The sequence below is a fragment of the Ornithorhynchus anatinus genome, chromosome 9 (genome assembly GCF_004115215.2).
Source record: "Ornithorhynchus anatinus isolate Pmale09 chromosome 9, mOrnAna1.pri.v4, whole genome shotgun sequence".
NCBI classification, from domain to species: domain Eukaryota; kingdom Metazoa; phylum Chordata; class Mammalia; order Monotremata; family Ornithorhynchidae; genus Ornithorhynchus; species Ornithorhynchus anatinus.
This window is the reverse complement of record NC_041736.1, coordinates 15,723,198-15,741,310: the sequence shown is the minus strand read 5'-3', so window position 1 is coordinate 15,741,310 and position 18,113 is coordinate 15,723,198. Positions and strand designations below refer to the sequence as shown.

General features: G+C 41.7%; 1 protein-coding gene across 5 annotated transcripts in view; it reads left to right on the top strand.

Annotated features, from left to right (window-relative positions):
- The window catches only part of LRP2 (LDL receptor related protein 2), a 164,123-nt gene that overhangs the window by 22,676 nt on the left and 123,334 nt on the right, over positions 1-18,113 (top strand). For all 5 annotated transcript variants that reach the window (XM_029071513.2, XM_029071510.1, XM_029071508.1 and 2 more), the window contains exons 2-4: positions 4,879-4,986; positions 5,389-5,511; positions 9,450-9,566. In XM_029071513.2, the coding sequence (XP_028927346.1) occupies positions 4,879-4,986; positions 5,389-5,511; positions 9,450-9,566 (348 nt within the window). The remainder of the gene's footprint in view (positions 1-4,878; positions 4,987-5,388; positions 5,512-9,449; positions 9,567-18,113) is intronic.

The window sequence follows — 18,113 nt, the reverse complement described above, 5'->3', positions numbered from 1 at the left end:
GGATGACAGAAACACTCCCCCCCTACTCCCTTAGTGTTTGTGATTAACTCTATCTCTTTCTGTCACTCCTCCCCCTCCCCCCCACTTCTCTTTTTGTTCTCTCTCCTTTCTCTGGCGAGATTTCACAATTTCACCGTTCCCCAGTGTATTCCGGGAATCAGGAGAACTGGATTCTAATCCTAGTTCTGCTTGTGCCTGGGTTACATCGGTGAATGCTACCCATGCATTTCCCTCTATGACTGACAGAGATGAGAAAGTTGCAAGTAGTGCTGTGCAAGCCCCTAGCACTACAGTCAATGTCGTTACGCTGGTTCTCGGGCCTGAAGTCTCAGCCCTGAGACTCCTCGATAGTTCCTGCCAGGAGATGCCACTCTTCATACGTGGTTTCAATTTGGTTGACGTGTCAACTGATATAGTTCGACAAGAAACAAACTACACATGATGAAAATGACAAGCATTAGATCTCTCTACCTGGACTTGAACACCAGAGGACTTACACATGCTTCTGCATATGATATGATAGAGAAGCAGCGTGGCTAAGTGGAAAGAGCCCGGGCTTGGGAATCAGAGGTCATGGGTTTGAACCCCAGGTCTGCCACTTGTCAGCTGTGTGACTGTGAACAAGTCACTAAACTTCTCGGAGCCTCAGTTACCTCATCTGTAAAATGGGGATTAACTGTGAGTCTCACGTGGCAACTTGATTACCCTGTATCTACCCCAGTGCTTAGAACAGTGCTCTGAACATAGTAAGCGCTTAACAAATACCAACATTATTATTATTATTTGTTTTTGAACTTTTGATGTCTTACTAGAATATTAGCCCCATGGGGATGGTCAAATTCTGTGATTAGCTACCGTGGAAGATTGGGGGCATCTCTGACCCCGGAGAGTGATTTGAATAGAACTTGGGATCCCCGATTAGACTGTGAGCCCGTCATTGGGCTGGGATTGTCTCTATCTGTTGCCGAATTATACATTCCAAGCTCTTAGTACAGTGCTTTGCACATAGTAAGCGCTCAATAAATACTATTGAATGAATGAATCGCCTTTTAAAGTGGCTAGTTAAGAACAGTCTTGCCTAAGAGGAAGGGCTGAACTAGATGGCTCTTTAAACACTTTCAGTCCTCAGATTTAAAAATTGATAATAATAATAATTGTGGTATTTGTTTAGTCCTTTCTGTGCCAAGCTCTGTCAGATTCAAGAAAATCAGGCTGGACACAGTACCTGTCCCTCATGGGGCTCGCAGTCTAAGTAGGAGGAAGAACAGGTGTTTAATCCCTGTTTACAGGTGGGAAAACAGAGGCCCAGAGAACGTAAGGGACTTAGTCAATATCACACGGCAGGCACGTGGTGGAGCTGGGATAAGAACCCAGGTCATCTGACTCCTAGGTCTGTGTTCATTCCACTAGGCCAAGCTGCTTCTCACTGTCCAAGACCGCCTAAGTTCACCCTTTGCATCTTGTTTGTTTCTTTCACTAGGACTTGATTTGCTTTGCCCTGAGCTTTCCGGTTGATTGGTCTAACTTCATAACATTTTATTTTCTGCATTTCTGCTTTGGAAGTGGGAGGAACTGAAGAGGGCTTTTTCACTGGGTAGCATGTACAACATATACCCTATATATTCCTTAATTAGGCACTTTACCATGTCCTAGCATGGATCAAGGGCATATCTGAACCAATGGCTCTAGCTGTTTTGAGAATAAAGTCAGTTGAATCAAGTGAGTTTCTCTTCTAGTCAGAGAGGTGGTGTCACAGCCGACACTTTAAAGTGACTTTAATTTCAAAATGTAATTGCTTTTGGGGAATCTGAAAATTAGTAGCATTCTTTACTTGAAATCCTATGGAGCCCATGAATATACTTTTGTTTTAGATATGAAACTTACCTTTGAAATGAGAACAAAGAGTGACTTTGAATCTTGTTACCTTTTTACCCATGATGTGTGTTTTGGTAGAAATCGGGCACTTTTTACCTGTGATGAGTTTTGAAACTAAATATACTTGTCTACAAAGAGGACATGGAGAAGTGATCAGTTTATTTGTTTTCAGCCAAGATGTTGCCAAATTCAGCCTCTCAGGAGACATAAAGCATGCCCTGCAAGTTACTGTTGAAAAGTTCAGTTTGACAATTATAGGAATTAAGGCAGATCCGTTGACAAAGTGTATAAACTGGCCTTACTGAATGTAGAAGTGGATGAAACTCGAATAAAAGATGTTATAGAATGCTTGCAACTCTTCCATTAACAACCAGATGTGATTTCTTGGGCAGACATTTAAAAATCATCACATTTTAAATATGAACTTTCCGTAAGTTTTCAGTGTCTTTCATCCTTTACTTTCCTAGGGATGGGTTTAAGCTTTGCTATTTTGGAGAAGGAGCAATAGCCTGATAAGTATTGCTCAAGTACTCTTATCGGCTATCTTTTTCTAAAACGTAGGCAGCATGCTGTTTGAGGATTTTCTTTTAAATGTATTCTTCTTAAGCTTGTGAGTTTTTCATTTAGAAATATGAACCCCTGTGGAAGTCGACTGAACTTTATATTGTTACAGTTTTTCAATCAAAAAGTATTAGGAGCCTTCTGAGACAGATACATTGAATTTACAAATGGATTAAGTTAGATTACCAACAATGGACCTAATTGATAAAAGTGATTTAATATATGTTGAGGTAACAGTTAAACCCCAAAAAGCCCCTAATCTCCTATGGAAATATCGCTTTGAGGAGCAAAATCCAATGAGAGGTTCTGGGATTCCAGAGTGAATTTGTACATTCCTTTAGGGCATTTTTGCAAGGGAGGTTGTTGTGTTTTAAAGGTAGTTGATAAGAGACCTGCACCACCAACCCCAGACCTGCACCACCAACCACCATCATGCATTAGTCTATAGAAGGTATTTGGGTGTACATACTCCTGTACCACTCTGTACCACCATTTAGTCAAGTTAAATTTTTGACCATTTGCAGCATACATTATAAATCAGGATGTCACTACCAGACAATCAGATTTGAGCATTCCATGCACAAAGTAGCCTATATCCCCAAGGAATAGATCACTTAACTGTGTTTACGTGACACGATTGATATGCCTGGGTTTACTTGAAGCCGGGATAGCACACTGTTTATTTATCCCAGGGCTAGGTGGCAGGACTTTATATTTACCTCCTTTTTTGGATGAGTCTGCGTAATTGAATTAGGCAATTAGTCATGATTGCTAATTAATTGGGGTGGGTGGGGAGGGGGAGAGAAACACCTACACCCTAACGCAGAGCTTCCCTCCCACTCCTGGGATTATGTGAAGAGAATATTTCTGAGTCCACTCCAAACAGTCCCCCTGTTTTAGCTGCTCTTTTAACATTCTTCACCTGGGATGCATTGCTTAGGGGAATCCCTAGAAGCGTTCTTGACCTGGAAGCCTAAGGTGGAGATTTCCTGCAGTGCCCCTTGATTTGGGAGATACACCTATCTGGGAGGACGACAATTTTCCCCCATCCCCTTGCCACCCAAGGTATATTCTTCTAACAATGCTGCAGGCAGATTGGAGAAATCTTTTGCATACAATATGGGGCTTTCATCATCTGGGCAGCAAATTTGTTCTTAGGCAGGCTAGAAGGAGGGCTAGAAATGTCCGTTCCTTGAAGAAAAGGCTGAGTCGTCAATTTAGGGCTGATGGTGTGCATTCAAGAATGGAAGAACTTAGATTGATTAGTAATAGTTTGGGACAATAATGGAGAAAGTTATGTTTTCAAGCAGATGACCACAGAGGATGAACTTTTACTTGTGGAGCCTCTGTATATGGGCATTTGTTGAGGGCAGGTGTTCCCACTAGGCAAGTCACTCCTTGCCTAATACTTTGGGACGTTGCCTTGACTTTTAGAGCCACTACAGGACCATTTAGTGCACAGAAGAAGACATTTGCAAAATGGCTTTCTGTGGTCTTCCATTCCTGAACTCAGAGCCTGGGAGACATTTAGTAAAGTACTATTTTAGTGCAATGAATGTTCCCCAGTGGCTTCAGGCAGTTAAAGAAACTTCCCAAAGATGTTAACAACCAGAGAGTACCTTATAGAAAGGGAGAATCCTATCTCAACATTTACTGTCTTAGGCCCTCATTTTCTGCTCCTTGGCAATAAGCTACATGAAGGACTTGTAATTTCTAAGCAAATGAGGTTAGCCCTTCCTGGTTCCTTTCAGTGCTGTGGAGATGAAAGGGAACGTGTCAACCAATTCTATTGTATGGTTCACTCCCAAGCACTTAGTACAGTGCTGTGCCATAGTAAGTGCTCAGTAAATACCCCTGATATAGGGAGGGGAGGAAAAAATCTGTAAAAAGGGACTGAATTCAACTCCCTTCTCTTCTTTGATCCCACGAGAATGTTTTTTAATGTGATCCCTGGCTGTGAAGAGGAGATGAGTTGCCTCAGGTATAGCCTGGCCTGGAGGGCTAATGGTGGGAAGTGGAAGTAGCCAGGACCTCAGTACAGAACAAGAGAAAACCCCAAAAGTTTCCCTTGTGTTGACTGGCTCAATGACATTTCCTGTGACCGTGGACCACATCCCCAGTCCTGGGTGTTGTAGATCGGCTCTGCCCAAAACTCAGGGTCACTCTAGACTCATGAAGTACACGGGTGTTGTCTGTAAGTGAACAATTCTTCACTGGCCCCTCTTCCTCTACATCAAATTTGGCTTCCAGATGCTTTAAGCTCTCACCCTCTCCTTCTCCCTCCAGGGGAGGTTAGGACTGACTAAAGAAGACTTCAGCAGAGACTTTATTTTGACAGCGGTTGGCTGGGAGTAAGGCTGGGAGGTGGAGAAAGAGGGAAAACTCTTTGTTCCTGGGCTGTGGCACAAATTTTGACCGTCAATTCTGCACGTTGGGTTTCAGCCTGCGAGAGTGGACAATTTCGCTGTGGCAATGGACGTTGCATCCCTGCAAGCTGGAGGTGTGATGGGGCTAGAGACTGTTCAGATGACACCGATGAAGCCGGCTGCCGTAAGTTGGGAAGAGTGGGGAGGAGACTAGATTGGGTTCGGTACAATGCAAGAAACTCTTTCTTTTTCCCCACACATATGGTGCTTTTTCTGGGATAATCTGTGGGTATTGGTTTGAGGACTCTGGTTTGGGGCCGACCTTTCCATTCTACAGTTTTGTTTTTTTCTTACTTGATATACATGGCTTTTGTTGCGACTCCTTAGATGTCCCGGTTGGGAGTCCTTGAAAGTAAAAACTGTTCTGCCATAGCACAAGGTCCATCAGATTGTTGGGCGATGGCTTGCATGCAAGGGCCAGATGGAAAGCAAATGAATACATTAATATCAATTTCAAATAGATTTATCTTTAAAGTCATTTTGAACTTGGGTTTCGAATAACAGGTGATTTGCTGCTTTATCCTAGCTCATCCTTCTTGTGAGGGCAGTCAGTTTCAATGTCGAAGTGATGGAGAATGTATCCCTCGATCCTGGGTGTGTGATGATGAGGAAGACTGTGATGATGGGTCAGATGAGCATCAACAATGTCGTGAGTAGTTACAATTATGCATTGTTCTGACAGCGTGAACACCCAATAACATTCTAAACCCATCACCAGACAACAGGAACAGCTCTTCTTTCTTGCTTATAAAAAAGATATTCAGGACATAAAAAGGATCTAGTCACTGATTACCAGGATGGTATCTAATATGGGAATAAGCAAAAGAACTATAGGGAAAGTTTTTTATATATAGAAAAAAATTAAGGCCATTTTGCAAGGGTGCATGTCTCAAACTTTAAAACTGGTTCCTTGCTGATTTGCAATGGCATCTCCAAGGTTAGATGCAGTAGATGAAGTTCTGCCCTAGGGATGTCTTTTCCAGTAAGGTCTTAGAGGGTCGAATGGGCTGGGGAAAGGTTCAAGCTATGATTTTAACCTTTACCTAAAGCAGTCTTGAATGGAGACTAAAAATCTTTCAATCCACCAAGGCTTGAAAAAGGTGATGGAGGTTTCACGCCTATAAAACCTTAAAACAGCACATGCCGTGGATACTCAAAAATATTAATGTGACGATAACCCTTACTAGTGATTTTTTTCAGAAGGATTCTTGTCAAAGGAATCCCACACCCTACAATGGAGAGAAACCTTCAGGCCTTCATATTCACTCTGTAAAGACCAGGAATTCATAATAATTGTAGGGCAAGCTTCTTTCCCTAGCTTAAAATGTCAGCCAAGTATGTGGCTAGTAATTTTAATGCACTAATTACCAACTTGGTGTCCCAGATCAAAGAAAAAAAGTAGGTGGTTTGTGATGGCTACTTCATGAGGAGCCAAAATCTGTCCTTGGATGCCTGCTAATATAATGTTCACTGACTTAAGTAGACACTGGGCATATGCATGAAAGGTTGGAATTTGGCCCAATATGTGGGAATCCAGAATTGAATTAGAACCCCTTTCAGCCATATTATTAGATGCCAAAGAGGCTTTTGGTGGAGCAGAATAGTGTTTCTTTTTCTCTTTTCACTTTTGACAGGTTTGATTTACACTTCAATCTAAGCATGCCGACCACTAATTCAAACTCTTCTATGCCAACAGTTTTGGCTAGACCTGTGGTCTTAGGGTTCTCTTTTTTTCCTACTGGATAGGAGAAAAAGACTGAGCTGCATGTTGTGGTATACAGAATGCACGTTATTGCCCCTGCTGGCAATAACTAACTGCTTAAAGAAGAATGGTAGATGAGTTTGCCGATATGGAAGTAGATTTTGATATTCTAGAACTTAGAAAATGCTACTGGATGCGCCTCTGGGCATAGACAATGCCATAGGCTGGAACTGCGAGTAGGTTACATCAAAATGAAATCCATGCACACCCAAAAGTGGCATTCTTATTAGAAGCACAAAAATGGTAGGTATGGTGTTTATGGTTAGGGAAAAGGTACGGTCTTCATCAGCTCTGAAATTAATTAATTCAGTAGGATTTTTTGAGTGCTTGTTTTGTTCCAAAACTTTACTGGATGCTTTAAAATGCAAAACCAAGTATTTACAAATCTACCTGTCATCTCAGACAAACCCACATAATGAAGCAAATAAAATTTGCTTAGTCCCTTACTCACACTGAGCTCAGAGAGAACTGAAAGTGGGATCTGTTTAATTGGATTTTTGAATTCCGAAAATTAATGTTCTTCAATCTGGTGATCAGATTTATTTTCCAGATTGGTGGGAGATTTACCCTTGTCTCTCAAGCATTCATGTAATTTAAGTCAACTCTTAGGATTCATATTCGTATTCATAGAAAATCAAGGTTTCAGATAAAAGAATAGAAGAATTTGAATGATAGAAGTGATCGGCTCTGAGACTTTGGGGGTAGTGTCAGTGTAATTAAAGAGATGCCGACTGGCACTCTGGATTAGTTTCCTCTTATGTTTTGGGTGCTCCTGGTCCTGGTTATTCCAGGGATAAAAATAGTTCTCTTCAGTGTCCCAGGGTAATTGGAAACCCAGACTTAAATTAAGTTACATGTAAGTTAATGGTGGTGGATTAGCCTTCTTAACCTTCCTCAGATAAAGGCAGTTGTGTTAAAAGTAAAAACTCATTCCATGCCAGTCCTCATTCTATCTATGGGCTCAGGAGCAAGATAGGTCCTTTTTTGGGACAGAAAATCAAATCTCTGGTTATAAATACAGTATACAATCTGATGCACAATTCATAGGTTGCCAGGGATAAACAGATTTGGCCAGTTTTTCCATTCATGAGTTACTGGAAAAATGAAGTTGAAAGGGATATCAGAAAGGTGGAAGACTTTTAGCAGGTAAGGTGAAGAAAGAGAATCATTTAAATTTGAAAACTTGAGTTTTGCTTGTGTATGCAAGATTCATTTTTTCAAATGGTAACTACATTAACCAGGTCCTTTTTGTGAAGAACCCCATCTAACATACTCACATTTTTTGGTCTCAATTATAAGTTGATAACTTTCCATTTACTTTTGAAGATGTTTTTCTATTCAAATGTTGGAGTAAGTGGCTCTTTAAAAGATGACTTAAAACTACTTTTACAATATTTTCTATTCAGAATAAAATAACTGAACTGTACCTGAAAGTTATAATGTAGATTATTTTGGAAGATGTTCAAATAATGGTAGTAGTAATAATAATAGTGGTGCTTACTAAACACATTTTAAATTCTGGAATAAATACAAGAGAACCAGATTGGACACAGTGCTTGTTTCACAGGGGGCCTCCCAGTCCAAGATCCCTACTTTATAGATGACTTTACAGATTAGAATACTGAGGGACAGAAAAACGAAGTGACTTGGTCCAAGTCACCCACCAAGCAACTGGCAGAGCCAGAACTAGAACCCAGGTCTGCCTGACTCCCAATTCTGTATTCCTTCTGTGCACTAAGGCCTTATCACTTCCTCTGGGCTGTGTGAGGAAAAATGTATATCTGGAAAATGCCTGGAAGTGCTGCTCATATCAATCAATCAGTGGTTTTGAGCACTTACTGTGAGCAGAGACTTGTACTGTGAATTTGGGAAAGTACAGTACCACAGAATTGGACACATCCCCCTGCCCAAAAGCTTACACAGTCTAGAGGGTTGCCAGAAGACCTTTTCCCTAACTATTGTTCCTCCCCTTTCATTTGGCATTTAAATATGCGGAAAATGCTATGACTGGTTTGCCACCTCCAGCTTCAGAGAAAATGTACCCAATGCATTTACAGTTTAGAAACTGAAATCTTAGCTAAAATCAGGGCTTGATGATGCCTTGCTAGCACTGAGTTGAGATCAGATTATATAAAAGTTCAATAGGAATTTAATGGCCAAAGCCATAGAATGGTTGTTGACTCAAAACTCACCTATGATGTTTTCCCTTCTTAACTCTCCAGCCTACCACCAAAATCCTTGACATTGCCCCCCACCCCCTTTCCTCTTCAATGTGTCCTTGTAGTTCTTTATTTTTTTTGGAAGCAGATTGCCTAGTAGTTAGAGCATGAGCCTGGGAGTCAAAAGGACCTAGGTTCTAATCCTGGCCTTGCCACTTATCTCCTCTGTGACCTTGGACAAGTCACTTAACTTCTCTGTGTCTCAGTTACCTCATCTGTAAAATGGAGATTAAGACTGTGAGCCCCATGTGGGATATGGACTGTGTTGTGTCCAACTTAATTAGCTTGTACACACCCCAGCACATAATATGCCTGACACATAGTAAGCATTTAACAAATACCATAAAAAATAAATCTCTGCATGCTTAGCGTTGATCATATACTTAGGTCTCATCTCCCCTATTAGGCAAAAAAAATCTTTGAGGGCAGGGTCCTGTCTAGTCATGGTAATTAGCTTCCCCACTGCTTAATAAATGTTTACTGACTCTCAAAATCCATGAGAAGCAGAATTGAAATTTTATTATTGTAATAGGCCGGGGGAAGAATTGGAAAACGTCGGTCAGCGATTGGAGGGACTGTAATAGATTTATTCTTTTTCTTCCTCAGCTGGGAGGACGTGCTCAAGCCAGCAGATGACATGCCCTAATGGGCAGTGCATCCCAAGCGATTACAGGTGTGATCGAGTCCAGGACTGCCCTGATGGAGCTGATGAGAGGGGCTGCAGTAAGTCTTTTCAGTCTTAGCACCATATTTGGTTTCACCTCATCCCTTTGGCATTTCAATCAATTTGTAAGATTAAGGGGTTTGCTGATGGACAGAAAAGGCCACACTATCCTTCTTGTTATCAGAGTCTCATTGCAGATTCCTTTGTGGATTAGAGCTGCTGTTCTGATACAATTCCATTATTGTGGGTTGTACTAAGTCTGTCTGGCTACATGTCCTGATTTTCATTGCTTTTGAAGCGCAGAAGCTTTAACATGAAAGTTTCCAGGTAACAATATCTGGAGCAAAAGAATCTCTGAATACATAGAATTGTTAAAATTGAGGCTACTTGACTATTAGCTGCAGTATCAGCGTGCTGGGTCAAATTTTCTTATTTATGCCCTCACAGTCTACAGAGCAACTTTGGAACATGTGTCCTTAATATCTTGAAGGTTGCTGAGTGAGATCATAGATTGCTTATTACTGGACACAGAACACCCACTGATAGGTGAAAAGACTTCTATTCTGGTATTTAATGCAAGAGGGAGTGAACTCTTCTTAAGTCTCGTGGTATGAAGTTATTATCTGCATATTGATTCTCAATCTCTGTGCCTAAATGTCATTTTAAAAAGAGTTGATTTAGGTTTAAGTGGCAATACCTCTTACCAATGAATGGTCTATTTAGCCTTTGATGGTAGAATGCATGGTTGGGAGTTGGAGAGGGAGGAGTGGCTAGGGCAGTTGGTCCAGATGCAGCCTAGGAAGGGGAAAGGATGATGTAGGGTGAGGTTGTCATAGGGCTGTAAAAAAAAAAAACAAACAAACCATTTTTCGGTGCCCTAGGCATTAAACTGGGCAGTTCTATTTCTGGCTTTGGGAAACCACACATAAATGCCCACAGACACACGTACCCATGTGAATATCAACACCCACACTAATTATGGGGCTAAGCACTTCCTATGTGCTAAATACTGTGGTAAGAGCTGCAGTAGATATAAGGAGGTCAGATCAGATGTGGTCTCTATTCCATGTAGGGCTCACAGTCTAAGCGAGGGGAGAAAAAGATACCTATCTTGTCCCCATTTTACAGATGAGAAAATTGAGGTCCAAGGGGTTAAGCGCCTTACCTAGTATTTTAAAGCAGGCCCCAGTGGCAGAGCCTGGACTAGAACCCAGTTCTCTAGAGTTCTAGTTTTTCTTTTGTTCTTAAATGGGACCATGTTGCCTTCTCTAAACACAAGTAGGTGGTGAGAGCTTTTAATGAAAGATAGTATTCTTACAAGAGAAGTGAAAGTATAAGGGGGCTACTGTGCCTCTTAAGTTTTGTTGTATTTTCAGTTGACTGAGAGCTTGTTGTGGGAAGGGAATGGGTCTATCAATTCTGTTATATCTGTTAAGTCTCATTCTCCCAAACACTTAGTACAGTGCTCAGCAAATATTATTGAGTGATTGCAATTGACATAAACAGAACTCTAATGCTTTATTTGGGTTGAATCTCACCTTTCTGTACATATATGTATGGTAAAACTGTTGAGGGCAGAGATCATTTTTGAAGCGTATTCTGTAACTTCTGTGCCCTAAAACCTTGGTCAGGGTTGTGAACACAGTAGCTGTTCAGTAGATCAGTGTTGATAATGATAAATCTATAGTAATAATTAATACTTTGCTTTTTCAGGGAGTACCTTTGTTTTCCAGTTCTTTTTCACATTATCTTAGTCTCAATCCCACAACATCCCACAAGTGTAGATTGTAAACTTTTTATGGACAGAGATTGTGTCTACCAACTCTGTTGTATGGCACTTTCCCAAGCACTTAGGACAGGGCTCTGCTTATTAAGGTCACATCTTCTCCAAGCGGCCTTCCCCATTTAAGCCGTATTTTCCTTGACTCCCTCTCCTTTCTTTGTTGTCTGTGAACTTGGACTTGTACCCTTTGATCACTTGAAATTCACCCCACAGCACTTATGTATCTATCTGTAACTTATTTATACTAATCTGTCTCTCCACTTAAACTGTACACTTGTTGTGGGCTGGGACTGTGTCTGCCTACCCTGTTGTCTTGTACTTTTCCGAGCACCTTGTATAGTGCTCTGCACACAATAAAAGATCAATAAATGCAATTTATTGTGCACAGTAAGCATTCAATAAATACCAGTGATTGAATATCTCACTGTCAAGTGGGGAGAGATGGGTGGTGTTGATTTGTGCCTCAGTTTCCTCATCTATACAGAGTTGGAACTAGAACCCAGGTCTCCTGATTTTTCAAAGCTGCATTCCTTCCACTAGACCATCCAACCTCCCCCTTCCCACATGATGAGAGGAGGAGCACTGGCTATGGAGATCTTTATTTTAAGGGGATAGGTCTGGGCCCTTGTAGAATTCCTCAAACATAGCCCATGGTGTACTGCTTGGAAATGTCAGAGGAAGAGCTGACTTCTGAGCAGACGTTTTACTTTTACATGGTTTCCTTCATCCATTATGTCAGTCAATGCAAGTGTTAATCGAGTGCCCACTATATGCTGAGCACTATACTAAGCTCTTGGGAGATTTGAGAGTATTAGTAGTCATGAACCTTGCCCTCAAGGAGCTTAGTTTTGTTTGCATTTGCCTCTTTGGAAAGGAGATTTGCTTGCTTCCAGGTTATATCCTGGGAAAGAGGTTGTGATTTTCAAATATGATATACCCTGAGAACAGCTGCCCAAAGTTGCAGCTTTAGACAGTGAATTGAATGCTCCGTAGCCAGAGGGCCAAAGAGAGCTGCAGACTACACACTTAGTAGGTCTGGACAAAGCAGAGCACAAAATACTGGGCCTTCCATTGGCAGGAAATGAAATATCTTTAGGGGATTTATTTACAGAAGGAATAAAAAAACCTATCATGTGCATGTTTAAGAGGGAAACAGCGCGCTGTTCAGCTGGCCAACAGCCTGTCCCTTTATTCCATACTTATAAGTGGATAAAAATGAGCACTTTATCTGTAAAGCAGAGGGACTGAAAGGGAAATAGTGGCCTGAAAGAAAAGGCAGCTGAGAGGGCCCATTTGGAATTTTTCCATGTGAACACCCTGCAGCCAACTCCAAAGTCACTCGCACAACTGCCTGCTCACTCTGCCAAGGGATCGAGAAACCCAAGGTCAAAAGAGGAAAACATTTTGGCTCGACTTCGTAGCTAGAACCTCTAGCAGCTGTGACAGGAGGGAAGGGAACGATCAGGGCAGTTGTTAAGCAAGGACAGGAGGTTTCTGATAGTTATTTTCCTTTGGGATCCCCAAACCTATTCTCAGAAGCAAGGGGTAGGAAAAGTGGAAAGGTTTATATCTGTTTACTCAAAGTTAGACTGGAATTAAGCCTGTTCCAGGATATGGGATGTCCCAGCGTCACAAAGTTGGGGCTGGGTAGTCGGTGCTGGCTCTTCTGTACCTTTTTCCTATGACACACAACTGTTGTATTGAAATGAAGAGCATTTATTCAGTGGCCTAGTGGAAAGCGGACGGGCCTGGGAGTCTGAGGACCTGGGTTCTAATTCTGGCTCTGCCACTTGTCTGCTGTATGACCTTGGGCAAGTCACTTAACTCTCTGTGCTTCAGTTCCCTCATCTGCAAAATGGGGATTAAGATTTTGAGCCCCATGTGGAACAGGAACTATGTCAAACTTGATTATCTTATATCTGCCCCATCTCTTCGTACAGTGCCCATGCTTTGATCTGAACATCACTGTTCGGTAAGTGGAAGAAGGAAACATCTGGAGTCAAGTCAAAGGGAGGGTAGGACTACATCAAGGCAGGTGGTAACACTCCTTTCTTTTGGTGTAAAGTTGTTTCATGAGGCGCCTGGTCTGCAAGCTCCCTGTGGGCAGGGAACCTGCCTCCCGACTGTGTTGTAGTCTCCCAAGCATTTAGTACCGTGCTCTGCACAGAGTAAGTGCTCAATAAATACCACTGATTGTTAAGGGTCAGATTCTCTATGCCTTAGTTGTGCTGCACCCTCACCAACAGGAATCCCTGGTGATAGTCTGATTCTCCAGGCCTCTAGAAGTCCCTTTACCCTCACTGCAGAATTCACACCCCAATTATAACCTAAAAGCACCCACTGAGAAACAAAGCGTAGTGTGGCTAGGTCTCCTTGGCCTGAAAATGTAGGGGAACTCTACCTCTGGAAAGTGGTAGACACAAGAACATTCAAGTTCTAGAAAGAGACTGTCATCCTGGGAAAGAAACAGCACAATCTGACTGCAGGAACATCTCTGGACTTCTTAGGATTTTTTTTTTTTTATGGTACTTAGTAAGTGCTTACTACTTAGGTAGATACAAGATAATCAGGTATCCCATATGAGGCTCATGTCTGAATTCCCGTTTTACAGATGAGGTAACTGAAGCCCAGGGAGTAAAGTGACTTGCCCAAGGTCACACAGCAGACAAGTGGCTGAGTCAGGGTTGGAACTCAGGTCCTCTGTCTCCCAGGCTCATGTGTTTTCCACAAGGCCATGCTGCTTTTCTAACCAAATCACAAGGGACTCTCTGTTAGCCAGTGCTCCTGGAAAACAGTTCCTGATGTAATTGTAAGAATTCTGTTTGTTTTTGTCCAAGTAACATTGTTTAATAGGCCAGCCATCTGTAAAATGGCACTGATATGAAGCAACTTGTCAATTAAGCGTGTTACGGAAAAAAAGGAACAAGTGGTTTCAAAGCTATAGACCATTTTACTGCTAATGGGATTAACAGCCAGGAAAAACTACCCTTGCAGAGGCAAAGTGAAACTTCAGAACAACAGTACAGCTGTGGTTCATTTAATTAGTGGAATTTAACTAAAATAGTACAGTTTCTAAGTGAATTGCTTTATTTTCCTCGTCAACAAGGAGGAGATATTTTCATTTGGAATTGCTAATTATCATTGTGATTTTAAAGCATTTGTTTTTGTATGTTCTGAAAAACAATGAAATTACATGCTTTATATTTGCGTTGAACATTTTGAAACTTTTCTCATTCTTTAATTAGAACTATAGTGTCTAATACAGTGCCTTGCACATAGTAGTTGATCAGTTTTCTTTTTAATAAGGCATATTAATTCCTTTGGAAGCAAATCACAGATTCATTCCTTCATTCAAGGGTATTTTTAAAGCGCCTATTGAGTCCAAAGCCCTGTACTAAGAGCTTGGGAGAATACCATGGAATCACATCACATGTTCCTTGCCCTCGAGGAGCTTGCCATATGTTTAGGAAGAATTATAGCAAACTTTCTCCTGAGCAATTTGCTTGTATCCACCCCAGTGCTTAGTGCAGTGCCTGACACATAGTAAGTGCATATCATAGTTATTATTATTAATTGTCTCATTGACTGCATTTACTCCAGTAACTTCCTTTACTTTTGAAGACTTATTTTTCTAGTGAAATTAGTACTCTGATTCTATGTTTCTAAACTTTTGGTTCACATGCATCTTTCTGAATTTTGCCTGCCCTCTCCCTTTTGATTATAAATCCTTTGACATCACATATTCATTTTGCTCTCTTCGGTAGCCTCCGACCTGGGCCTTGTACAATACTCTGAACACAGTAAGTGTTCAGCTAATCAAGTTAACCACCCACTGATTGTGGCAACAGAAAAAAGACAAAAGCACGTACTTTCTCTCTTAAAACAGTAGGGAAGTTCCACTAGGAATTTCAGGATTGGCTGAAGTGCTTTTTGAGGTCTGATTCAGTCCTAATTCCTTTTAACTTATGTTCCAACAGCAGTATATTTAGAGCACAGCAGTTTTCCTAGATTCAATAGGGAGCTACTCCTACAGTATGTTTGGAGTTTCTGTGGATCAGCCCTTTTAGGAGAGTCTTTTGTGAAGAATTCTATCTAGCTTAGCCTTGATGTAAAATTAATCATATCTCTTAACGAAAGAATGAGGGAGATCAGCCCAGGGGTCTTGAGGCAAATTAGAAAAAAAAAATCCCCACTGCTTGACCACCGGAGAAATAGAATCTCAAACAGGGTGTAAAAGTGCATTTCAAATGTGTAGTGTTTGCAAGCCTATTTGTTACTCATTTGCCTCATCTGCCTGTGGTACTACTCTCTTCTCTTTGTCCTTCCATTTGTTAGCTGAGTTGTTAAAGTATTTCCATTCAGTGGTTCTTAATCTCTCTGCTCTTTTGTCCACTCTCCTCCAACTCATGCAATGTATTCTTCCCAAGCAAAACTCCTAACTCTCCTGCATCCAGACCATCCTTGCTTCTTAATGGAGTACCCTCCCCTTTCAGCTTTGCCAAAGTATTACTCCCTTTCTTCAAATCCCTCCATAAGCTATCTCCTCCAGGAGGTATTCCCTAATTATCCTTCAGGTTTTTTTTAGTCATGTCATCCCAGCTGTGGGCCACTTTAACAACTTCACTTTTGTATTTACTTGTTTATTAAATTTTAATTTACTTGACCATTTACTTGTCTTGAGCACAAACAGTACGCGCTCAATAAATACGATTGAATGAATGTTTACATCTGTTTTCTCAACTACGTTCTATTGAATTTTCCAAGGCTGAGTCCTGTTTTCTCCCCCTTTGGGGAATGAGCTGAGCGATAGCGTTTGACATAAAACCTTTTATTAACCTCAACACCTGCTTCAGTCTATTCAGTGCACCAGGATGGGAAGCTCAGACAGACACTGCACGTTTCACATCATACACTGATTTACCTTCTGGAGTATAACTCCAGCTTTTAGGAAAGGGACCTATGTGTTAGTCCTTGAAATTCAGGGAGAAAGGAAAGAGGCAGTGGTGGTGAAGATATGTGAGGAAAGTGGAATCTATTTCTTCTTTGGTTGGTAATGTTTGATACTGTATAAAGATCTATGTGGCGAAAAGATTCAGAAAAGGATTTTCCTCTCGGGTTCATGTGTACGTCTAAGTAAAGCTACGGGTGTTTCTGCTTTCTGTTTAAAATTCTGAACTGCACCTCAGTGGCATGGCAGATTTGCTTTATAGAAGAAAAGTTACAATGCTTAGTCTCAGCCCTGCCAAACAAGCAAACATGCTTTCAGAAATAACCCTTTAAGGAGATAACAGGATGGTGGCCCTCTCTTTTCTTGGGCTAAATAAAAGCTCATTAATAATGTGATGGCTTTAGCAATAGAGACCTTTATGGGAAGTGGAATCTGTTCATTTCAGACTCTGCTAAGGGCAGGCAGTTTGGACTCCATGCTTTTGTGTGGACTCCACAAGGGGACCTGCCTGCTTTTGAAATTGCCTTCTGGATCCCCTACCAAAGATTTGGCAGAATTTCATCTTGTTTAGATACACAGCATCCGTGGAGTCACCTCGGCCCTTCTCTGCCTGCCTTATGAATCACTTCTGTGTATGTGTGCTTGTGTATGGGGGGGCTGGGGGGAGGGCAGTGGAAGTGGCGGGGGCAGGGAGAATGAGGGGAGGAAGGAAGAGAAGGGGAGCAAGGGGAGCAGGAGCTGAGGGGGAGGCACTCTGTGTATGGAAGAGACCCATGTGGTGTGGAAACGAGGGAGATTCCTGGCTGATTGTGGTTTGTTATCAGCAAGTAGAAAGACAGAAACACAGTTCATTCATTTGGACTGCCAAACGGCTGACCTCTGACTGTCACAAGGCTATACTTCAAGATGCCAAGCAGGGCTTTGGTTTTTCACCCAGGGAAGGAGTTGCACCAACCCACTTTAAGTTTAGTCACTTTGTGCCTATTTAGTCTAAGGTTTTGGGGATGGGTTTGTTTTTTTTCCAGTTTTCCTCAGGGGCACGGCCTCTCGAAGAGAAAGGTTAGGGATCACAACAGACTCACCGAGCCAATATGTCCCAACATACCCACTATAAAGGAAAACTCCAGAACACAAGGCCCAATAAATTCCACTTTTGAGGCAGCTAATCTGCTGCGAAGATGGAGCTGGATTTTTTTTTCATCTTCTGTTCAGCAGTCGACCTTAGGCTGAAAACATTTAGGGAGTGATCCAGGCCACACGGGGGAGGGGAATCTCCCAACTCCATCAACTGGCATGTCTGATGCCCAGACGATGAAAGGGGCAGTTAGGCAAGGCAAAGAAACAGAGCTGAGTGACTAGCTGGATTGTGTGTTTGTCACATGATCTCGATGTGAGGTGATATCAGTCTTCCTCCCAATGGTATGTTCATAGTACAAAGCCAAATGAAAACTCAGAATCACTTGACATTCAGAAAAGCAAAGATTGATGCTCTATGTGATAGTCATGCCCTGGAAATGTTTATGGCATCATCTCTTTATTATCATTGGGCTGACAGCAATTTACAGAATAATTCTATATCTTTCCTATCGTGCAAGGGTGACATAGAAGGGATTGGGAGTAGAGGAAATGAGAGCTTAGGCAGGAAAGACCTCTTACAGGAGATGTGATTTTAATAAGGCTGATTGGGGAAGGGGCTAAATGGAAGCCGTCAGCAATCTGTTAAAGGTTAGGCCCTACAAAAGTAGCATCATGCAAAGGCTGATGAATGGATCGTTGCTAGGTCTGAGATAATTAAAAGCCTCTGGTAGTGGAAGTTCAGCTGTTGCCATCTTTTTAGCAGTCCTCCTCCCACTCCTCCTACTTCCACCTTTTCCC